The 24817-nt window shown below is 42.7% G+C and overlaps 1 protein-coding gene across 4 annotated transcripts in view; it reads left to right on the forward strand.

The window, feature by feature from the left end:
- Nucleotides 1-24817, forward strand: part of kdm4ab (lysine (K)-specific demethylase 4A, genome duplicate b) — a 129863-nt gene that overhangs the window by 18331 nt on the left and 86715 nt on the right. For 3 of the 4 annotated variants that reach the window (XM_037530929.1, XM_037530927.1, XM_037530928.1), the window contains exons 16-21: nt 832-887; nt 2638-2746; nt 4145-4333; nt 7269-7439; nt 12362-12481; nt 24374-24440. In XM_037530929.1, the coding sequence (XP_037386826.1) occupies nt 832-887; nt 2638-2746; nt 4145-4333; nt 7269-7439; nt 12362-12481; nt 24374-24440 (712 nt within the window). Of the gene's footprint in view, nt 1-831; nt 888-2637; nt 2747-4144; nt 4334-7268; nt 7440-12361; nt 12482-15768; nt 15862-15952; nt 16931-24373; nt 24441-24817 lie in introns of those variants that run through there. The other variant, XM_017722631.2, reaches the window with a different exon arrangement.

The raw sequence follows: 24817 nt of genomic DNA on the forward strand, positions 1-24817 counted from the left end.
CCCCCTCCACCAAACTTTACACTTGGCACAATGCAGTCAGACGAGTACCGTCTCCTGGCAACCGCCAAACCCAGACTCGTCCATCGGATTTCCAGACGGAGAAGCGTGATTGGTCACTCCAGAGAACACGTCTCCACTGCTTTAGAGTCCAGTGGCGGTGCTTTACACCACTGCATTCCACACTTTGCATCGCGCTTGGTGATGCAGCTGCTCGGCCATGGTATATATGGTGTATATAGAAACATATAAAACACATTCTCCATGAGCCCTTTTATCATGCAAAGGGTTCTTTGCATGATAAATGTTCCCGGTTGTAAATAGAACCTTTTCTTGACTAAAGAACCTTTTAAGAACAATCTTTAAGTGTGATGTTTGGGGAAGGAAAATGTCGAACGTTTTGCACAGATAAACTGCAATTGTAAAGATAAATAAACGGTAATTGTGCATTAAATTGTGCAGAAGTGTTTTCTCTGTAGAGGTTGGGTACCTTCACATTCACATCGACACCATTTGACCAGGAGTGCCCAAACTTTTGCATACAACTATGTAGTAAATATTTATGACCTTAACTTAAACCGATAATAAACCTTCATTTAAACAAATTAGTGTGTTTTTAGCGACGTGTGTATAGAACCAAACCTAATAAGTCATTAATATGTTACGTTAATGCAGCTCTACCAAAAATGCTCTTTTGAATGAGACACATTTTTTCGAGACAGTAGCTGTTTTCAGACCTCTGACAAGCAACGCTCTGCCTGGTGTCCGCTTCCTGTAGTTCTGAGGGGTTTTCTGTTCTGTCTCATGTGTGTTTTGTGACCTTTTCCGCTGCAGGACTGCTGTTTATGTTCTTTAAGAGGAGGAGCCCTGCAGAGAACCAGCAACGATAAGTGAGTAACGCACATGCACACTCAGTGAAGCAGGACGGGGTGAATGTAGCCCTGACGGCTTCTGTTATCTGTTCTTCTGTGAAATGAGTTCTGGTGACGTATCATCAATTACTGAAATAAATAATAAATGCCGTGTGGATGGAGAACGTCAGGATTTCTCATACTGGCTTTAATGTAAACCTCTCTGTGCTTTTTCTAAATGAATATCAGCCAGTTGTACCGCGTGCCGTTCGTTCGCAGTGATCCTCGGCAACAGACTCGGCTGCATTTCCCGTTGAGATGCTCTTCAGTGCAGTTCATGATCGGCTGCAGAATCGAGCGCTTAATGTTGCAATGTTGCGTCACTCTGTGGTTTGTTAGTGGTTACCAAATACGCAGTAGCGCATCTAGTTTTATTGAGAAACATGCCACTTTCACACCACTGAGACGTGCAGAGCAGCTCAGCAGCTTTGAGAACGGCCTGGAGAAACGGGTTGAATAGTAGAAGCATATAAAATATTGTTATTCACTGCCTGTTAAACAAGAAATAAGACAAAAGAACAGTATGAGCCCCCACCCAAACACCAACCCCACCCCCCGCACCAAAGGCCCCATTACAAAACATAAAGCAATGAAAAAGCCTGTCAAAGTTCAGGAACTGTACATATACAGCAGCCCATGCCAAAAAAAGCAAAATCAGACAATAAGTAAAAAAAAAAAGGTAAAGCATAGTAGCAGATATTACAGTCTTGGCAGTTTGGAGGAGAAAACATTGACGGTAAATTACCAAGTGGATTCTCACACTTCAGTCATCGGCTTTGAAGGTGTTAAATGAAAGGGTCACATGTATTTGATACTTCTTGATTGAACTGGTATTGATATACATCTTAATTTCTCCAAGTGTATAGAAGAAACCATTTCAGAAAGTCTTAAATGAGGGAGGAAATTCCAATTTCTATTCCCTAGTAATGATCCTTTTTGCCAAAAACCATGCCAAACGTTAATGGCAGCTGTTGTCTGTCTGGTGGTGTAAGTGAGGTAATCGAGCAGTCAGAGCCAATACTGGGTCAGGAGAAATCCCTCTGTTGTACACCTGGGAAAACCAGGTAAATAGATTTCCAAGGTTCCGTCAAATGCTTTACATCTGTCACACAGTTTAGAGAAGGAAGGAAGGAAAAATCGTCCTTAATTTCTCCTTGGACTGATGTAATCTGAATTGTCTGGCATTGATGGCGCAAAGGTGTATCCTCCACAAACCTTCCTCCCACACCTTGTCAGGTAGACCAACACCAAGATCCAGAGGATGCTACAGAGCAGCTGGAGAATATAGTGAAAACTGAGAAACTGAGTGTTCAGAATCTGGAGGTTTCTGCATAAGTTGGTGAAATAGGTGCTCCTTGGAGCGGAGTCTGAAAATTAGGTACATTATGTCTAACAAGATCTCTGAGTTGAAGGTAACGTTGTGCCTTTTAGGGAGAAAAAGTCAGCAGCGTTTTCAAAATGTTTGATTCACTTTTCTTGCATAAACTCAACCTGATTATTAAAATCAAAAACAATAAGGAAAAATAATGTGCGTGGGTCCCTTTTGGGACATGTTGCCCTGAGGCAACATTGAGAAATAAACAGCACAAAGAAATACAATTTATAACATGGAAATATTTGGAATAAAAATGAGAAACTCCACTTCATGCTAAAACAGAACAATTCTGTGTTATTTAAAAAAAAAAAAAAGTTATGAATGTTTTGTTTGTTTGTTTGTTTGTTTGTGTAGGTGGGTGCATGTGTTGTGTGCAGTTGCAGTGCTGGAGGCGAGGTTTGTGAACATTGCTGACCGCAGGCCTGTGGATCTCAGCGGGATTCCTTTGCAGAGGTTCAAACTGGTGAGCACCTGTACAGCTGGACGTGTAGTTAATAGAACAGGAATCAGTAGTTTTACATTTTGTTACGTTATTTGAATTTCGATGGACTTAATGTTAAGGGAACCGTCTGTTAAAACACAGTCATATTACAATGTATACCTTGCTCATAATTTAAACGTTCCACTTAAAGTCTAGAACCATTTAGGATTAATCTGTTTAAGCGTGCACCTCTAAGCCTGGTTGGAAGCGATAGCCTCTTTTTCACCGTCGAGCCAGATGGTTCTCAGGGCTGTACTGGCCCGTTCCACACTGGTCCGGAGTCGTGAGACTGGTTCCATCTGCCGCCCTGCTCAATCAGAACCAGGGAATACCCAGGAAAACCGCTCAAATGAGTAGCTAACTGCTAACAGTCTAATAGCTGTATACACACCACCCACCACAAAACCTGTTTGATTGCATCTTTCACTCCACAACCAGTCTCTCTCTCCGTGTGCTCGCAGATTCTTCTCCCACTAAATGGGCTTTATTTGAGCATCAGTTACTGGAGGAGCCTGTACTGCCGTGGTTTCACCTGTAGCCGGATTAGTACTCTAACATCAGCATGGCCAGGCAGGGTACAGCTCAAATCACCACTGTATCTTCGTCACTTCAACACCGGTCATTTGAATTTATGCTCTCAGATACGTCTTTATCCTATAAACGGGTGTTTTAAATCAACACGTGCTGTGGTGGGAGGCACCTTACACTCCGCTACAACTAAAAGCGCTGCCGTTTGATTTCGGCTTTCTCTCACTCCAACGCCGTTCAGTCGTCTTCAGTTTTATTGTTTATACGATATAATGGAGCAGCTAGTCGAATCCAACCTGCTCCAGGCTCCAGCTCCAGACACCAGGGAAGAGCTTTAATTACTACTTTCTGTTCCTCTACGTCAGACACTTGACTTTGCTTCCTCAGATATGAGTCATTATGGCCTAAATTTGTGTCAGTGAAGCTTTTGTTGGTCAGAATCGAGCCTTTTCTGTGGCAGCATGCCAGCTAAGGGTCCTCCCTCTAACTAGCTGTCCTCTCCTTAGGCAGAGTTGGACACACGTTTAATTTCACACTGGATTTAAAACCGTGCATTGCTTTCATTTATTTGGCATCCGTGTGAGAGAACTGGACTTACTCGCTTGTTTTTGGGTTTGACGTAATGCAGGATGCATCTGAACCGTTCAGCCCTGCCGAGGAAAAGAGGCCGATGATGATGAGTGATTTCGATGCATGTCATTTTTTGGAGACGCAGTCCTTTGCATTTAACCAAACTATTTGATCTTCAGGAACGCAGTGCAGGTCTCCGTGCAATCAGCATGCGTTTATCTGCTGATGGAAATGTGCTGAGACGGCATGAAGCCACTTCTCTTTTCTCCTCTATCTCTGCAGAAATGTCAGTACTGCAGAAAAGGAGTGAAGAAAGCCACAGGGTGCTGCGTGCAGTGCTCCTACGGCCGCTGCTCTTCGTCCTTCCACGCCACGTGTGCTCAGGCCGCTGGAGTGCACATGCACCCGGACGACTGGCCATTCGTCATCTTCTTCACCTGCTGGAAGCATAAAGGCGGCACACATGTGGAGGTACAGAAGATACAGAGTTGTCAAAGTGTCGTAACGTTTTTAAAACCCTGAACAAATGACTGTCACAGCAGACAGTAAAGGGGTATCTAATCATATCATCTAGTCATAATAAAGCACGTACTGCCTCAGCAGTGCCGATCATTTAGGAGCTGGCCTTAAAATTTTAATAACGAAATGATGCATTCAGTAAGAGACACACATTGTCGTTATTTTCTATTATTATTATTATTATTATTATTATTATTATTAAGTCTGTTTGAAATCCATAGGATCTTTTTTTTTTTTTTAAATCATGAGTACCAAATACATCATTGTTTGTTCTTTAGTTGACTGCTCTTGATGTTTACTGCTGTAAACAGAAAAACAGCCCAAAAGATCCCACATTTTACAGCCTATGATTAGTTGTCATCTCCGCTGCCACTCTCTTGCTCTGTGAACCAGAACAAGCTGGCTAAACAAGCCAATTCCATTAGATGCCAAGGAGATTATGACGGAGAAGCTAAGAATTCCCCTAGACTTCTGATTTCCAGTCAAAACAACCTGAAAGTACCAATTATTCAGGTCATTTTTCTCAGGAGATTAGATAAAATAAGCCACTTGCTTAAGGAAGGAGAAAGCGAGTTCAGAAAAAGATTAAAAGCTGCAGAGAAAATGTGGCTCCTAACAACCACCTGGGACACCTGGTAGACACCAAAAACAGCCCCCATCAGATAAACAGCACTGAAAGCTTTGATCTCCTGAGAGAGAGGAGAAGATCAAGCTGCTTCAGATCTGAAAACATCCACAGGTGTTTCTGTCCATCCTTCTTCTGTGAGAAGACCACTCAGCATTGTGGGTCCGAAAGGATGTGCAGCTGATCCGCAATACAATATTGAAACTGGATTGATTTAGTCTACATTGTAATTATGATTATAATACAAATAATACAGCACCAGCTTCTAAGACTGAACTTTGAGGTGCGTCTGCAGATTTCTTGGAGAAACTGAAAGTGAGATTCCTGAAAAGAGTGGAAGGTACAGAGTGACTCACTGGCACTCAAATCCTCTAATTATAAACGTAGCTGTTGAGGCTTCTCTGTCATTTTCTTGTGCTCTCTGCTTTTTTTCTTCTGACAATGAAAAATAATTACTTGTACTTAATGACAGTTTTGAGTGGGAATGAACTAAATGACGGATCTGACTTTTGCACCGAGACCCTCTGCGCTTCCAGTAGTGTTACAACCTCTCAGAACAGAAAGAATAGCAATAAATTTACATATTTAAATGCACTGTTCATAGTGTAGAGACACACTGTGTGTTTTGGGGATTTGTGTAGGGGAAATGTGTAACTGCGTGCAGCGTCCGGTTAGAAGGTTAGTGGGTTGTCCTTTCCCCAAGCAGCTGAATCTGGTGATTGAAAGAGAATTCAAAGAGGTCTAAACTTGGTGAGGGACGTGTTTTCTGAGGAAGTGAGTGAATTATCTACTATCATCGTCATCGCATCATCAGATTTTGAGAGCATTTGAGACCTAAACATCGAGCCGGAGCTCCTTTTTGAGTCTGTATGTGACGTTAATGTATACGACGCCTCTGACTTCTGAATGATGATTTCAGGCTTTGCAGGGCGACTCGCGGCAGCGCACACTCACCATATTTTAGCCTGTTTTTTTTCTTATGTAGTGGAGCTTTAACAGGAAATAAAACAACAAGCAAGCACAAGAGTTGCCTACAGAGCACACCGACAAGAATAAGGCACTTGATTCTTTTCATAATGAAGAATTAACCAATAAAGAATTGCAGCCCCACTACAGCCACAGGTCAGATAATGAGGTGGTCTGCTTTCCTGGCAGTAATGATGTCCTTCTCGGTGGTGAAGTGGAATGATGGTCTTCAGCTGAGGGGATGACCACAGGTTGAACTCTGACACAGTGTGACCGTAAAGGAGCCTATGTGTATATTTATTATCGTTGTTGTTGATGTGGATGTCTGTGCACATACACATGTAAATATTCCTCAGCACAGGTGGACACACAGGATCTTCTTTAGTGTGTTTTTAAAAAAAAAACTTTATACAGTTTATTACAGTAGAGATGGCGAGAGAGAGAGAGAGAGAGAGAGACAGAGAGATGGCGAGAGAGAGAGAGAGACAGAGAGATGGCGACAGACAGACAGACAGACAGACAGACAGACAGACAGACAGACAGACAGACAGACAGACAGACAGACAGACAGACAGACAGACAGACAGACAGACAGACAGACAGACAGACCTTTATTGATCCTGGAGGGAAATTGCAGTGTTTCAGTAGCAGGATATATAATTGCACATATACTATGCAGAAATAACTGTAGACATGGTTTAAAGTAAAGAGAAATAAAATAAGGTATAAAACTATATCCGTTAAATTTGGAGCAGGTGGCATCAGCTCTGCCAAACTGTACCAGAGATAGCAATACACTGTGTCCAAAAGTTTGTGGACACACGTGCTGCATTAAGGTGCTGATGCAGGAGATTTTAATGCACGCACAGCTTGTATAAACTCCATAGAAAAGCACTGACCAATAGAACTGGATGCTCTGGAGCAGCTGCACGAGACGAAGGTCACCATATCCAATGCCAAGTGTGGGCTTGAGGATGAGGCCCCCCAGCATTGGGCTGTGGAGCAGTGGAAATGTGTTCTCTAGGGGGGATGAGTTGCAGTGATTCTGCCCCCAATACCGTGCATACATCACCACCTGAGAGGCTTTATCATAGCTTGAATATCTAATTCTGGGCAAACGGACAAAGTTGTGAACTGTCTTTGTAAAACGAGGTAACAGCAGTTGCATTTGTTAGGTTTTGTGAAGATGAAGCTCAGGAACCCTGCCTGTGTTGAACTTTGTGAGACAGGCCTTTTGTTAAGCCTGACCGGGTGCTGATGATGTTGCTAACGCCCGTTTGTGTCTCTGCTCCTCAGCGTAATATGGCCTCTCTTCGGGAGCTGGAGGAGGGACAGAAAGTCATCTGTAAACACAAAAACGGCCGATACTACCAGTGCGATGTGGTGGAGCTCATCAAAGCCACATTCTACGAGGTCATCTTCGACGACGGCTCCTTCAGCGACAATCTCTTCCCGGAAGACATAGTGGTACGTAATGAGCTGCACGTCCCAGAGTGAAGTCAGTTTAGAGGGTCGGCTCTTTGTTTCGGATCAGGAGCTTTGACCATAATCAGCCACACCTACATCAATCACAGAGGTATTACAGGACCTACAAACAGGCCTTTCACAGTCCTTAAGTATTCGTTGATGATTGTCTGTAAAACATCGTTTAATAGTCTGACTTCTTTTTTGTTTGTTCACCTACAGCTATTTAATTTCAAGCCTTGAATTAGCTGTTTTGCTTCTTAGCTGTTGATGACGAGCACAGCTTTATCTCAAATAAACAAACATTACTCACTGCTGCCCTCTAAAGGTGTTGCTGCACAATTCAGGAGGTGAAACTTTTCATTTATTTCTATGCCTTTGACTCAACCCAACAGAGGAGAATGCACCCAGTGCACGTTCTGTTGACGTAAGCGTGCGATTGCGAAAGCCAACAGCTGTGGAAAATCAGCGGTCAGCTTAAATAATTGGCGGTCAGCTCAAATAATTGTGATCGGGTGATTATGTAATAACTATAATGAAAGCAAGTGAGATGTGCTCAGTGGTGCGTGTACTCTTGATGGTACCCCAGAGGAAAGGAATATTCTAAATGAGATCGACTCTTGATCTCAGGTTCTCCTCAAGTTGAGTCCAGTTTGAATCCGAGTGAGACTGAAGCTTTTTTTTCTCCTGTTTCTGAAATTTGGCTCCTGAGAAATAAAACATTGTTACACATGTGGTTTAACTCTTCAGTGTCTGACCCGTCTCACCAGTCTCCGCTGAATAATACCTCCATAAGAACAGTGTGAGATCTCATCGTTTTAGCTCTGTTCTAGATCAGAGAGCCCTCTCAGTAGTCAGAAGGAGAACTCAGGCTTTTCTCATCCATCACCAGAACATCTTATGGTGAAAGGCTGATGTGAACCTCCTCTTTTCTCCTAAGGGAGGTTTAGGAGAAATATTGCAGAAATCAGTGATTCTTCATTACTATAACAGTGAGATCTGCTTTATTTCTCTGAGACGATCTTAAAGGTTTTTTCCTGAGCAAAAATCTTAGACAGCCATAAAAATCTCACCAGTGAGTGCCAGTAAAACAATGTGGCGTTAGAAAAATGCAAATAAACAAATACAGTAAAACACAAATGTGTTGTTTTCAGTAAAGTTATGTATATGTAGCTTAGAAGGATGCATTGGAGGGAGGGAGAGAAAGATGGAGATGGAGAGAAAGATGGAGAGAGTGATATGGAGATGGAGGGAGGTAGAGAGATGGAAAGATGGAGAGAGATGGTGAGATATATAGAAAAAGATGGTGAAAGAGACAGATGGACAGATATAGAGGGAGGGAGAGAGATGGAAAGAAAGAGCGAGAGAGATGCAGAGATGGAGAGAGGGAGGGAGAGAGATGGAAAGATGGAGTGAGATATAGAAAGAGAGATGGTGAAAGAGACAGGTGGACAGATATAGAGAGAGGGAGAGAGATGGAAAGAAAGAGAGGGAGAGAGATGGAAAGAAAGAGGGGGAGAGAGATACAGAGATGGAGAGAGGGAGGGAGGGAGAGAGATGGAAAGAAAGATGGAGAGAGATAGTGAGAGAGACAGAGGTGGAGAGATATAGAGAGGGAGGGAGAGAGATGGAAAGATGGAGTGAGATATAGAAAGAGAGATGGTGAAAGAGACAGGTGGACAGATATAGAGAGAGGGAGAGAGATGGAAAGAAAGAGAGGGAGAGAGATGGAAAGAAAGAGGGGGAGAGAGATACAGAGATGGAGAGAGGGAGGGAGGGAGAGAGATGGAAAGAAAGATGGAGAGAGATAGTGAGAGAGACAGAGGTGGAGAGAAATATAGAGAGGGAGGGAGAGAGATGGAAAGATGGAGTGAGATATAGAAAGAGAGATGGTGAAAGAGACAGATGGACAGATATAGAGAGAGGGAGAGAGATGGAAAGAAAGAGAGGGAGAGAGATGGAAAGAAAGAGGGAGAGAGAGATACAGAGATGGAGAGAGGGAGGGAGGGAGAGAGATGGAAAGAAAGATGGAGAGAGATAGTGAGAGAGACAGAGGTGGAGAGAGATATAGAGAGGGAGGGAGAGAGATGGAAAGATGGAGTGAGATATAGAAAGAGAGATGGTGAAAGAGACAGGTGGACAGATATAGAGAGAGGGAGAGAGATGGAAAGAAAGAGAGGGAGAGAGATGGAAAGAAAGAGGGGGAGAGAGATACAGAGATGGAGAGAGGGAGGGAGGGAGAGAGATGGAAAGAAAGATGGAGAGAGATAGTGAGAGAGACAGAGGTGGAGAGAGATAGAGAGGGAGAGGGAGAAGGAAAGATGGGGAGAGAGAGAGAGATGGTGAGAGACAGATGGACAGATATAGAAAGAGGGAGAGAGATGGAAAGAGATGGGGAGAGAGACAGGTAGAGAGATGGAAAGAAAGAAGGAGTGATAGATGGAGAGAGTGATAGACAGATGGAGAGAGGGATAGTGAGATAGACAGAGATATAGAGAGAAGGAGGGAGAAAGAGAGCTGATGAGAGAGACAGCTGGACAGAAATATAGAGAGAGGGAGAAGGAGAAAGAAAGGGAGAGAGATACTTTATTGATCCTCTTCCCTCCTCTCTCTCCCCTGCTGGCCCCCCTGGGAAGAGCTGAAGAGCCTGATGGTTCTGGGGACGAAGGACCTCCTGAGTCTGTGGGTTGAGCAGCTCTGTGACGGCAACCTGCCACTAAACCTGCTCCTCCTGTCCGCGATGATGGTGTGCAGTGAGTGGCCATCATCCTCCATGACGGAGAGCAGTTTGTGTAATGTCCTCCTCTCAGCCACCTTGACCACAGAGTCCAGTTCCACACCGACCACTGACCCCGCTCGCCTGACCAGCTTGTCCAGTCGCATCTCGTGTCCGTCTTCATGCACAGCATAAAGGGGCTTTTTATAGGAAACAGAGGAAGCACTGCTTGTAATAAATTCTTGTCTTAATTTGAGGCCTTAGATTTTTATCATTTCCCCTCCACAGTATTAAATACGTCCCATTGACATTGCGCTGGATGTGCTGTGTCTGACGTGTTTATCCACAATCTCACTCCAAAAAAGCTCCAGCGTGTTTATCCGCTAATCTGCGGTGCTTTATTGCGCAGACGAAACCGGTGCCAAGATTCCGTCTTTACTGAGCCGACTGCGTTACCTACGGTTCCTTCGGCTCCGCCAGCTCTTTCCTTCAGTGGAAGCCTTTTGCTCCCCAGCTTTGCCAGCTTTGTCAGATTTCCTGCTCAGCTTTACCCTCTCGGTTTGAGTATGAAAACACAGAGAGGTACAAATTCAACAATGGCTGGCTGATTAAAATGAACATGAATTGCTCTAATAACCTTCATTTGCATTAAAACTGCTTACATCATAAAATGTGTTGCATTTGCCTAAACCCTGCAACCTGTTTGCAGACACTCTGTGGGGCCCAAAGCAAAGAAAGAGCAACATGAATTGCGCTTAATGAGTGACTGCAGCACGGCGCAAGTTAAAGTATAATCATGTTTCGGATAAAAACCCAAATGTAGTGTTGAGTTTTTCCAAGGGCGGCCAAAACGTTAGTGTTAATAAGCCGTCACTGCGGAAAACCACATCGCCACTCACTACACCGTTTAATCACCACGTGATGTTTCCTTAGGACGCTATTAAAGATCTCTGCAGCCTTTTATATAAATAAGTACATTTTTTAAATTTATTTATTAACTCTTATTGACCAGGGTATGTCTTGGTTTGTCCATCTGAATTTGTGACCAAATCATTCAGTAACTGAATGAAATAAATGTGTTTTTTATTTATTTATTTATTTATTGTAAAAGCTCCCCTCAAATTAACAGAAAATGTTTTATGATCATAATGTTTCCAGAGCAGATCACTGAAGAGACGCCGTCTGTTTATAGTTTAGAGCCCAGATTTGGGGAAAAACGGGTCGACTTTCAGTAGAAAAACAAAGTTCAGCTTCTTTTATTATAAGGGTTTAAAATGACATCATCGTCTATTAGACTGGAGAGAAGAGCTACAGCCTCACACGACGCCCAGCTTCTGAACGGAGCTTATGGAGTATGAACGTTATGAAGAACATGACCAAGTGCAGCAAGAAATATATACAGACTGATGTATAGATTGATCTGCTCAACAAAATTAAAACTCCTGGAAGTGCACGGTGTATTTATCTTTGACAGCATTCTGACTTGTGATTAGGCAAAAGTTGCAAGGCTGGTAAACCAACCTGGAAATATGCTTGCAGCACAGAATGTTTAACTAGTAAGTCGTCATGAAATGTATTCATGATATAACTGAAGTTTGGGGGAGGAGCGTGGCTGAAACCCCTCGTTCCTTCAGTCTAACGCCGTATGAATTCACATCCTCACCTTCTGTTCCCATGACGAGGTGCTTTCAGTCCCCGCTGCCGCCCCATCTCCCCCTGTTCTTCAGTAACACCTATGAGGTCTGGCCTTCTAGCTACAGGCAGAACTCCAGCCCACATTCTCAGAGCCTCCCTGCCACTCAATCAGTCTTCCCCCATACTACCACCACCATGTTGAAGACATGGTCTGAACTCACAAATTAAATGTAAAAAAAATTAGTTTTTAAGTTTGTTTACAGGTTTCAGTTGAATTTTTGATGACTTTCGTGGATTTTTTTTAGTGTATGTTGCTACATCCCGAGCGCAGCATGCGGCAAAAACGGTGCCGGTTCTGTTCTCTAAATACCGCGGCACTTCAGGGAGGTGTCCGAGACTCACTTTGCAGGTGCAGCCCACGTGACCAGTTGACGTGGGCGCCGAAACGAACATAAGCAAGACTCTCCATGTTGCTCGCAGGCACAGTATGTGTGAATTAGTCCTTAGAGAAAACTGCCTCCTGGTTTGTACATGACTTTTTTTTGTTTGTTTGTTTTTTCTTTTTTGCTTCCAGAACAGAGACTGCGTAAAGCTGGGTCCTCCAGCAGAGGGCGACATGGTGCAGGTGCGCTGGACAGACGGCCTGATCTACGGCGGGAAGTTTGTCGCTGCTCACATCATTCCCATGTACCAGGTCAGAACATGCAGTCCACTGAACACCAAACATGCTTTTGTTTGATTTAAACGTGGACCTTATCCCTCTATTGAAGTGGTACGCTTGGTTACTGCAGCACTGCGAGCACCTCTGACACCCCCTCCTAGTTCCCCCAGCGTGGTGGCCTTGATAAAGAACGGCCTTGGTCAGCGTCCCACTGCGATTACGTAAAAGTTAGACAAGTAAACAAGCTGAGGAATGTGAGGAAACTAACTGTAGCGCAGACATTTGTTCCTTTTCTGTCATTATTAGTTTTTTGTGTACTTCTGCAGGGTGCTTTGTTTGCTCGAGAAAGACTCCTGCTCTTGCAGAAAGGCTCTGAGCGTGCTGAGCAGTGAGTTACAGCAGTCCAGTGGGTATGTGAGTCTGTGTATACATGCATCACAGCATTGCCAGTGGAATGTAGCTGGCTCCGTTCCCAGCATTGCTCCACTGAAAGCCTTACTGTTCAAGTCAGTAGCACTTTTAGTACAAACTCAAGATAAGTGATAAGGTGGGGTGTAAAAGTGAGTTAAAGGTGGTAATTGAACTTGTCAGATTTGGTAATGATAGAATCATAATTGATTATAATCATATTCGGTAAGGTTGTTGCTCATTTTACAGTTGAAATTCATCGTTTTTTTTAAAATTTTTTATCTTGAGTCTTGTTTTTATTGCTTGGCTCCCTCTCCATTTTTTAAAAATAAAAGTGATAAATTGTGCCTGAAAAAGCATCTCCAAAATGCTAACTTTACAGGAGAAGGAAAAAAACCTACTTTACTTTTAATGAAAGTCAATGGAACCAGACGTCTTTCCAAGTCATTTTGGACTGTTTTTGTTTTGGTTTATTCCTCATTAAATTTACACGCAACGTAAAGAGTAACAGGCGTTTTTAAATTATGTTAAAAATGGAGATATGAGGTTTTATTCCAACAACAACGACATATCGGTGCACTGGCTTGATAAGGTTGGCCCTCTGCTGACTGTTAGCTGCTGCTGGTCCACCCTCGGAACCACCCAGATTACAAGTGGAGCGCCAGCTTTGTCATCAGCCAGCCAGTGTCCTCTTTCCTTCTGGATGAAATCAAATATAGTCATGCTGAACTGTGCACTCTCAGAAATAGAGCTACTAAACCGTCACCGGGGCAGAACCCTTTTTATCACTGGGGTGGTCCCCTCAAGGGTCCATCTCAGTACCTTCAGTCAGGGAACATAACTGAACCATAATCCACTGAGATGATCTGTTCTAAGCTGTACTGACTCCACACACCCCGCCTCGCCTCGCCTCCAGGCTTTTACTCTACTGCTCTGTTTTAAAACATTCGGTTATGAAAAGGAACAAATACCAACTTTTCACTTGTGCATTGAATATTTTTTATAATATAATATAAAGAACTGTAAATGAATCTAATGATTGATTATGTTGGCAAATGATCAAATAATTACTGATTTTTCTTGGTTACCTCATCATTAGACAACATTTTCAAAAATGCCCCTTATTAGTCCCACAATGGGGAAATTTCACTTCCCTAATCTAAGCCTTCTGTGCGGCGAAACACCACATACACACTAGTGAGCACACACACACAAGGAGGCAGTGAGCACACTTGCCCGGAGCAGTGGGCAGCCCTATCCGCAGCGCCCGGGGAGCAGTTGGGGGTTAGGCGTCTTGCTCAAGGGCACCTCAGTCAGGTACTGTCGGCTCAAGGGATCGAATCAGCGACCTTCCGGTCACAAAGTTGGTTCCCCAACCTCCAGCCCATGTCAAACACTAAACATACTGACGTTCAGTGGATGCTAAATAGAGTTGCATTATGAATATGATGTGCATAAAGCTGTGTGTACAGTTACACTACAGATGCCAGCAGTTTATTTAAGGGCGATCAGCGGTGGATGTGACGTTTATCAGCTTTGCAGGCAGCAGAGCTGTGTATTAAATGCAGATGTGTCGGTGGAAGATGAGGAAACATCATGAACATGATTAACATCTTCAGTTCAGAACCTTCATGAGTGTTGCTGTTACTCAAAAGTAAAAGTTGCAGGCTCCGAGGAAACTTGCTGATCAGCCAGACAGGCCTGAAAAAAAGCTTGTTTTCAATTAAAAACCTAAATGGAGAAACAGTTTGTCTCCAGCTGTATGTACTTTAGACTCTGTAAGCTTTGATCAGTGATGTTATTAGGTTTACTCTCGTTTACTTTGCTGAAAATGCCGTCTCATTGCTCTGGCCAAAGCCTCCCAGTGGTGAATGTATGATTTACATCATGACTCATGACATGGTTGGTTAGTGTAGCGGGTATCACCTCTGCCTTCTACACTGTAGACTGGAGTTCAATCCCCACCTGTGTAAGCCCCCTACACTACACCAATATCAGTCCTTGGGCAAGACTCCTAACACCGCCTTGGCCTCCCTGTGTGAATTGATCAAATTGTAAGTCGCTCTGGAGAAGAGCGGCAGCCAAATGGCATAAATGTAAATGACTCGGGTTAAATTCATAAGCGTGAGGTCTTAAACCAGTGTTTCCTGTTCTTATGTCTCTCGTGTCTCTAGAGACTGTAGAAAAAATCAATTTAACCCAACTTGCTGAACTGTGTCCACCATATAAGGTACAGTGCAGATGTCAGAGATCACCATTTATTTATTTAATATCCTTTCAAAACAGCCCATAAGGACAAGCTGTATATTTGACAGAAGATCTTTCTGAGGAGATTAGACATAATCACTTGCATAAGGAAGAAGAAAGTCAAAGAAAAATAAGTGAAAACTGATTGAAAGCTGCAGAGAAAATGAGGCCTCCTAACAACCACCTGGAAGACCTGGTAGACACCAGAAACTGCCCCCATCAGATAAAAAGAGAGAGGAGAACATCAAGCTGCTTCAGATCTGAAAACATCCACAGGTGTTTCTGTCCATCCTTCCACTGGGAGAAGACCACTCAGCGCTGTGGGTCTGAAAGGACGTGTAGCTGATCAAGAAGAACCTCACTGAGAAAAGGAGACGGACGCACCAAACAAAGAAGCTGGACGATGGACTGACCACCCCAGAGTCCAGGCCTCAGCACCACTGAATGGGTTTGATTAGTTCAGAAGATCTGACCAGCTTCTGAGACTGAATAATCTCTGCAGAACTGAAAGAGAGTCTCTCTTGTTTAGTTGTTGAGGCTTTCGGTTAAATATTTCTCCTTCTTGTTGCTTCCATTTACTTCTGTTCAGCGAAATCAGATAAAGCAGCTTGTTTTCTCTCACTGCGTTGTCATGAACCACATCTACGTCTGTGTTTTTGATGCAGGTGGAGTTCGAGGACGAGTCACAGCTGACGGCAAAAAGAGAAGACGTGTACTGCCTGGACGAGGAGCTGCCCAAACGTGTCAGGGCACGACTGGTGAGCATGGCTTTCTCGCATTTCGCAGCGAGACAGATAACATCAACCGGCGTTTAGCTCTGACGTGGGTTGCCTTCTCTTTTTCTCCTAGTCTGTGGCGTCTGACATGCGCTTCAAAGGGGTCTTTGTAGAGAAGGAGGTCAAAAAGGACTCTAAAAGACAGCGGGTCATCAACTCCCGCTACAGGGAGGACTATATCGAACCAGCCATCTACAGAGCCATCATGGAGTGACCTGTACAGCCGCATTCACAGCATCCCAAACCACCAGCCTGATGTAGACCACCCGGACCTGGAGCTTCAACTTTTTTTTTTTGTTTTGTTTGGTTTTTTTGGGTGGGGGGTGGGGGGGCTTTATCACTTTAAGCACACATTAAATCGTGTCAGTAGTTTGAAACAGTCAGAAATGTTGATCCAGCTCCGACCGGATCTTTTAAACTTTCTAAAACAAAAGGAACCTGCACACAGTTGTTGATCACCGATGCCGTAAAAATGCAAAACACAAGTAGCGAAGCTGCTTTTCAGGCTCCTCTCTTAAAAATAAAGGTTTTATCAGTGTAGAGGTTCTTCAACTCTTAAAGTGGTGCATCTGCCAGGGAACCAAATGTGGTTTTGATGTGGTGTCCCTCCTGAGAGCCCTCGGACACCTTCACACCTTTATTTTTAAAAGTGAAGCTCACAGAGGTCTCGCAAGTCAAACGAGTCCTCAGAAACGTCCGAAAAAGAAATGAGAAAATCAAAGAGCTGTTATTCTTCCTCGCTTTGCATCTCTGAGCCTCTGACCCCGAGGAGGCTGCAACATGAGGTGGGCAATATGACAAAGGTTTATGGTTTCGTGATAAATTGTTACAAGATATGCTTTACTGAGCATATCGTGGATGTCGTCAGTGCCCAGAGGACACTGCCCCACTGCATGCTTCGTTTCATGGAGAGCTGACTAGTCCTGTTTAACTGGATTTAGTGCAGGAAATATAAAAATTTAATGAAAATGTTGTACATATATTTTCTGATGGTATTTTTGTATCAAAGTAAAAGATTAAATATGCTGATGGATGTCATGTATTGTAGAAACGTCTCGTAGTGTTGCTGTATTTTTGCCATATCGCCCACCGACTCGCAACAAGGTGTCCAAAGGGTCATTTGGAGCGAAGGACTTCTTCAAATCCAGACCTCGCATCACCGGGAGGAACGATATTAGATGACCGGTTAGTTACATTATTTGTGATCACCATAAATCGCTAAAACCAGAACCGGAAACTGGATTCAAGGTCCAGATTTGAAGACCGCCGTGAAAGAAAAAAACACTTTTGGTTCTCTGAAGAACCTTTGAGTGTCTCTTTATTGTAAATGAGATGTGCTTAACTTTAAACCCGACATAGCGTTAAGGTTCTCCACCAATCAACGGCATCAACCAATTAAACATTTAGAAACCTTCAGTTTTACTTCAGTTGTTAGTTTGCGTAATGTGGATGAAAACCACAATTTCTGCACTAATTTTTGTTTTTTTATTGAATTTTTTTTTTTTTTTAGTTAAAAGCTTCAAAACACATTCACTCCCCATTATATACAATCAGTCAATGCAAGTTAAGCTGCATGTTTTTGATGTCACAAAAACCAAAATAGCCTACAGCAGTTTAGCTCCACCCATTCACATGAAGTTATAAGGAGTGTTTCAGCCTGGACTGCTCTTTGAATGAGGCCCAATACAAGGCAGCCAATCAAAACAGAGCTCATTTACATGTCAGTCTTAAAGGCACAGTAACAGAACAATCTGTTTAATTGTAGGAGATAAACCAAGGCTAGAAAATGATCATCATATGACTCGTTTTGGTACGTAATACTATGCAGAAGTTGGTGGACTTCAGAGATAACAGAAGAATAAAAGAAAAGTACAGAATATGGGCCCTTTAAACTTCTGCGTCTCAGACAAAATGGTTGGGTAACTCTTTAATTGAGCCCTGCTACATAACGACGACATAACCAGCCCATAAACGTGTCACAGCAGATTATGTTCAGTAATGTAACGGTCGTGAGAGATGCTGTGATGTTTGATGCGATGGCTAATTAGAGCATGCGACATAAGCTGTCGTAGCATCCAACATTACAACGTCTGTCATAATTAGCAGTAATTGTAACATCATATCAACCTCATATCTCCATTTTTGTCATTTATCAGTTTTGACGTCATTTGAAAGTGACTCTTGCCGTTTACATTGGCTGCACATTTCGTGGTGAACGGACCAAAAGAAACGGCCCAAAATTACTTCGAAAAAATTCTGGTTCCATTGACTTCCATTAAAAGTAAATTAGGTTTTTTCCTTCTCCTGTAAAGTGACCGTTTTGGAGGTACGAGGCTTTTTCCAGCAGCAGCGATGTGTATATATTGTTGTATTATTATATCGCTGCTGTCGGAGCAGAACCTCATATCTCCATTTGTCATTTTTCAGTTTTTGACATAAATTGAAAACATCCATAGTCCTATATATTGTGTATAAATTCAGTCACGATTGGACCAAAAGAAATGACCTAAAATTACTGGGGAAAAACATCTGGTTCCATTGACTTCCATTAAAAGAAAAGTCTGTTTTTACCTTCTCCTGTAGTTACCGTTTTGGAGATATGAGGTTTTGATCCGACAGCAGCGATATGCTATACATTTATAACTTATTTATTACAGCATTGCTGTATTTCTGAACATAATCTGTCTTCGTATTTGAGTGCGTGTGAATGTCTTGATGGCCTGGTTATATCAGTGCTATGTACCAGTATTCAAATAGTGTTACCAGTGGTTCTTTAAAGAACCGTCCCTCGCTCCAGAGAAACCTTCTGGCACCTTTTATTGTTAAACCAAGTGCACCTTTTGACGAACCTTTGCATTTTTAATATCTATGGTACTTAATTAACTGTGCCAGGTCCTTTTAGTTTTAGAACAATTTGGGGAAATCGTGCCGGACCCGCCCACCTTTCCCTGGTCCTGGGCTCTCAAAAGTGTTCCGAAATGCTCTCACTATGAGCGGCGATGTCCTCAGCCCGGGTCACAGATGGAAACCCCACAGAGAAACATGAACCTTCCTCATGCTGTGTTCAAATGTTTGTTTCTTTTTTTTTTTTCTTTCTTTTTTTTCTTTTTTCTCCTTCCCCTTCAGTGCTGGACACAGCTGACCGGTGCTCTGTCTGCGTTTTGGAAGCCTTTCTGGGTCTCGATTAGTCAGATGGTGGTTGTGGACGTCCATGCTTTTTTAATCACAGCTCTGCACAACAAAATACAGAAGTAATATTTCATCCAACAGCGCTAACGTCGCTGAAAATGAGTGGAAAATAATAGCGTTTTGGGTGAAGTGTCCCTTTAAAACTGCTCAGACGTCTGTTGGCATGGACGCGGCTCTCCTGCTGACTTTTTTTAGGACTGTTCAGCGTGCTCTGCAATACACGAATCTCATGGATGAATATGATATTTGCTAGTTTGGAGCAGCTTTCACTGTGTAATCTACTGTAAAGATAGGAGTTTTTTAGGAAGCTGTAGCCTTATATTCTCTGTTGCTTGTTTTTATAGGATTCGGAGTTAGATTTCCTCTTAATTTATATCTCTGTTAAGGTTTGAGGACGGCTGTTTGGCTCATTACATTTCTTGCAGTTCAGTTCTTGCTTTGTTTGTAAAAAGATGTATTTAAATGTTAAGAATTCTACTTTTTTGGCTGTTTTCCCTTCAATTTTCTACTCTTTTTATGCTGTCAATAGATAGGAATGAGTCCCAATCAATGCACTTAGACATTTCCCCTTCATTTATTGTGGTTTCTTTAGTAAAGCAGGGAAGAAGCGCACGCATCCGTTTAGAGAGCTGGGTGAAAGTGCCTGGTTTCAGGGGTGTAGTCATTTCCTCATTAAAGCAGTTGGAGTTGAGTCTTTGGAAGTCTTGGTTGTTTCCAGATCTTTTGTTTCTTATCTCATCCCTTTTGTGTTGATTAAAGGAGAATTCCACTGATTTTTCTGTGTATTTGAGTGTGTGAGATGTCATCAGAGAGATTCTGAGAGGGTTTGGTGTGAAATGGTTCAGACGTCTTTACAGTGGTGGTGATGGGAACCAGGCGTCGCCATGACTACAACACAGATACAGACACTTTATTTACCATCCAGAACCACCAGAGAACCTACACTAGTCTGAGTTTTGTAGGAAATTATGAGTTTTGTGAGTGATGAGTTTAGTTTGAGGACTGTTTTGCCTCACAACGCCTTGCATGCATCCCTCCACCGTGAATGGGCCGCAGAAAAAAAAACAAACTTTCTCAAAACAGTCGCAAAACGTCTCCGACGTCAGGCGGTGAATTCGGTGAGTTCCTGTAGGAATTTTCTGCGAGGAGCTTTTAGAGGTGGACGTCTGGTTCCCATCACCACCACTGAGATCAGTTCTAGAGCAGAGCGTTTCACATCAAACCGCTCTGAAAGACTCCGTTTACATCTCGACCACTGAGTTATGTATACATTTTGATAAGTTGATGAAATTCACCGTTAAAGTGTGGCTGCATCGCCTCACCAGGGCCGACACGTACAGAAGTCTGGAGCTGTCGCTACAATTTTCTGGATTGTTATCTTGAGAAGTTATTTATCTTGTGATTATTGTGTTCTCAAGATAACAACTTGTTGATCTTGATCACAATAATTTATTTATCTCAAGATAACTTCTCTCAGGAGTACAGGATAACTTTTCGAGACGGTTATCTTGAGAGCTCATTTGTATATATCAGTCTTAAAGGTGCACTGAACAGCCCGTTTAATTCTAAGGGATAAAAAGAGGTTGGAAAATGGGGAAAAGTGAATGATGTAGTGCAGGGCTTGGAAACATGAGGCTCTTTTCCTGCCCTGTTGTGGCTCCACAGCTGAATCAGATCAGTAGGTAATAATAAAATAATCCTCCTCTACAGTAAAATAAAGCTCTGCTGATCCTTCAACACAGTTTAACAGTAAAACGCTGGAGTTAATGTAGAACTGCTGATTCACCCTTTAACCCTGAAGATCAGCGCAGACGGCTGGTCACCATAGCAACACAGACAACAGTCTCGTCTAGCTAGTAGCTACGAAACGGCAAAGGGAGAGATTTAAGACGAACATCGATAATTTGGCGACGAATGGACTTATTTATGTTTATAATCACTCCAGATGGTTTCCTGATGTGGTTAATCTGCAACGAGAAACTGACCAACGCTAAAAAGTCACGAGGCTGATTCGCCAGCTCCTCGGTCCAATTTTCCCATTCCACCTTAAAAGGTGCAGCAGTTACATTCAGACACCATTTAAGGTAGAACGGGCAAATTCAAACAAGAAGCTGGCGAATGAGGAGCTGAACATTGAGAGACATTTTACAAGGTTCCTGCTGGAGATGTGAGAAAAACGGCTATAGCTGAGCTGAAGCTTAAAGCAGAGCAAAGTAAATCTGCGTTTTTGTTTATAGTTTTTATTCTATGCTAGTGCATTAACACATACCGAGGCACATTTACAGCCAAGATGGTAAAATGGACACATGTTGTGCCTCCCAAGGTGGACCAACTTTTGTTGAAAGGACAAATGTAGAGTATGGGCCCTTTAAAATAGACTGGATCATTAAAATGATAGTTAAATATTCGCCTGTATGAAACCCACAGAAACTCACCTGGAGCTGTGATTGGTCGGGATGCTTACAGCACACGGTTTAAAAAGGGCTCATTTACATATTTCAGCCTTCACTGCTGCCAACGTTGCGATGCTATTAGAGGACGGTACATTTGTTCAGCCCTATAGATCAGCTCTGTTCCTCTGCTCTCTGTAGTCTGTTTTTCAGGCTCTGCTTGCAGGAACTTCCCATAATGAACCTTTCATGCTCGTCACCATCTGTTTGTGACCATCAGCTCTGTCTGTAAAGACGTCCGGCGCTAAAGGGCCATAATTATGCTCTTTATCGTCAGCCTCTCTGCTGAGCACATGAGCCACACGCACAGTCATAATGATGGGCTTGTACGCTGCTTGTAAAATGGTGTTCGCCCCCTTTTAATAGTTTAACCACCTTTTTTAGTAGAGTTTACTTATTCACTTACTGGGATTCCTTAAAAAATCCACCCCTCCCTTTTTATAACTCCTTATTCTCCAGGGTCTGTCCATCTGAATTTATGTGACTAAATCGTAAGGGAAATTATTCAGTAACTGCATTTTATTTTATTTTTTTCTAAAAGCCCCTCAAATGAACAGACCATGTGTTTTTTATTATCATAAACACGTCACTACATGCTCACAATTCACTGCTGAAAGACCAAAAATCTCCGACGCTCTTTGTGTTGTTTTCTAAAAGTGATGTTTCCAGAGCAGATCACTGAAGAGACGCCGTCTGTTTATAGTTTAGAGCCCAGATTTGGGGAAAAACGGGTCGACTTTCAGTAGAAAAACAAAGTTCAGCTTCTTTTATTATAAGGGTTTAAAATGACATCACCGTCTATTAGACTGGAGAGAAGAGCTACAGCCTCACATGACGCCCAGCTTCTGAATGGAGCTTATGGAGTATGAACGTTATGAGGAACATGACCAAGTGCGTTTTGGAACCACCGGTGGTCCCGAGGAGTTTTAAGAATCCCTGCTGTCACACCTGTGTTATACATTAATTCTAAGAAAAAGAGGTTGGAAAATGGGGAAAAATGAATGATGTAGTGCAGAGCTCGGAAACTTGCGGCTCTTTTCCTGCCCTGTTGCGGCTCCACAGCTGAATCAGATCAGTAGGTAATAATAAAATCATCCTCCTCTACAGTAAAATAAAGCTCTGCTGATCCTTCAACTCAGTTTAATAGTAAATGGTCTTAAACGCTGGAGTTAATGTAGAACTGCTGATTCACCCTTTAACCCTGAAGATCAGCGCAGACGGCTGGTCACCACAGCAACACAGACAACAGTCTCGTCTAGCTAGTAGCTACGAAACAGCAAAGAGAGAGATTTAAGACAGACGTCGATAATTTGGAGACGAATGGACTTATTTATGTTTATAATCACTCCTGATGCGCTTAATCTGCAACGAGAAACTGACCAACGCTAAAAGTCACGAGGCTGGTCACCATAGCAACACAGACAACAGTCTCGTCTAGCTAGTAGCTAATGATAAAGCACACGACGCCCAGCTTCTGAATGGAGCTTATGAAACATGACAGTGTGTTTTGGAACCATCGGTGGTCTCGAGGAGTTTAAGAAGTCCTGGTGTCACACCTGCATCGTACAGGTGGCCACCTGCAGGAGAGGTGGAGCCCTGAGGACAGTCGGGAGCAGATTATGTAAACAAATAGCAAGATAGCTTCAGTGAGCTAATCAGCTAGCCATGCAAATAATGAGTAGAGAGATTAGTTTTCTAGGAAGTACGACGTGATTCCTTGACAGTCAGAGAGAAGTCAATAGTAATTATTAGTAGGTCCCTTTTCTGAGTAAATGCTCCCAACACTGCCCTAAAACCACCGTTAATGTGGACATTAGAAACGTCCTCACAAACTCCCCCAACTAAACTGCGTCTTGAGCGATAAATAAAATGATAAATAATGCTTCTTATTTTAGTAAGATAGCAAAGTTTTTAAAATACATGACATTATATGTAACCAAAGGGCTCCCATGTTAGCGAGCCAGCTACTGCTTTATTATTGGAGCCTAAACTTAACAAGAACAGTTAAATCGCACGTTTAAATACGCTGGGCTGGGTATCGTCATGAGTCAAAGACGAGTCAAGTTTTCAAATCGACAATTTTAAAAAATCTATACACCTCAAATGGTGCAGCAGTTACATTCGGCGCCTCGGTCATAATTTAAGGTGGAACGGAAAAATTCAAAAGAGAAATGAATTCATTTTCGCAACTTTTAATTTGACAGTCTCTTGTTGCAGATTTTACGTACCACAAAACCAAATGCGCTGCTTTTAAAATTTTTCCTTCTTTTCTCTCCCCGATCTACTCTGAGCCAATCCAACGTAATTTCGTACAAATGCGCACTTACGGTGTAAATTTGAATGACAGTCAGTCTAAGTCTAAATCTAAATGACAGTAAGTCCATGTAACCAGGGCTTTCGTGCTATGTTGCACACTTTGGAGCTGAGATTCAACGTCTAGTGTGTCAACGACTGTGTGTGTGTGTGTGTGTGTGTGTGTGTGTGTATATATTATATATATATATATATATATATATATATATTTATATATATATATATATGTATGTGTATATACATATAAATGAGCTGTGTTCTGATTGGTTGCCTCATTCAAAAGCAGTCCAGGCTGAAAACCCTTCCTATAACTTCAGTGACTTAAATGTAAGTGGGCGGAGCTAAAATGTAGACTGTGTAAAAAGACATATATAAATGTGTTGGATTTTGTGACATCACAAAAACAGTGAATTCGGAAGGCGCTGTTTTTTTCAGTCTCTGTTTTCCATGATATGGGCCCTTTAATGGAAAAAGAGTCAAGCTGGACCTCGACACCCGAACAGCTCAAGCGCATAATGAGTTTTATTATTTCCTTCCGGCAGGTTTCTGTGAAAACTCGTCCCACTTCTGCTGCAGCTGCGTGCTTGTTTGAGCCGCCTTCTCCTGAAGGTAAGAAGCTTTTCTGCTCAAACCACATCACCTACGAGGGAATGAATGAGCTAATGAAGCGTAGAGGTCGTTTTGTTCAGCGCTCACTGGACCGAGGCGTGAGAGGCTGTGATGCAGGGTTTGTCCTCAGTGTCCAGCAGCACTGCTGAGGAGCAGCGGCACGGTTTTCTCATCCTGCCAATTAGGCCGCATGAGATAATTACCAGTGCATAATAACAGCATGCTAGACTGGCCCGGCCTTCGGCAGAGCTCTAAACTGTAGTAATATTATAATGAGATTTAAAGGGCCAATACCCTTGACCAGGCTGTTTTTGTTCTTCTGACTTTAAGATTTAAATATTTTTCATTTTTCAGTTTTTGACAGAATCTGAAAGAAC

The sequence above is a fragment of the Pygocentrus nattereri genome, chromosome 19 (assembly GCF_015220715.1).
Source record: "Pygocentrus nattereri isolate fPygNat1 chromosome 19, fPygNat1.pri, whole genome shotgun sequence".
In the NCBI taxonomy this organism is placed as follows: Eukaryota; Metazoa; Chordata; class Actinopteri; order Characiformes; family Serrasalmidae; genus Pygocentrus; species Pygocentrus nattereri.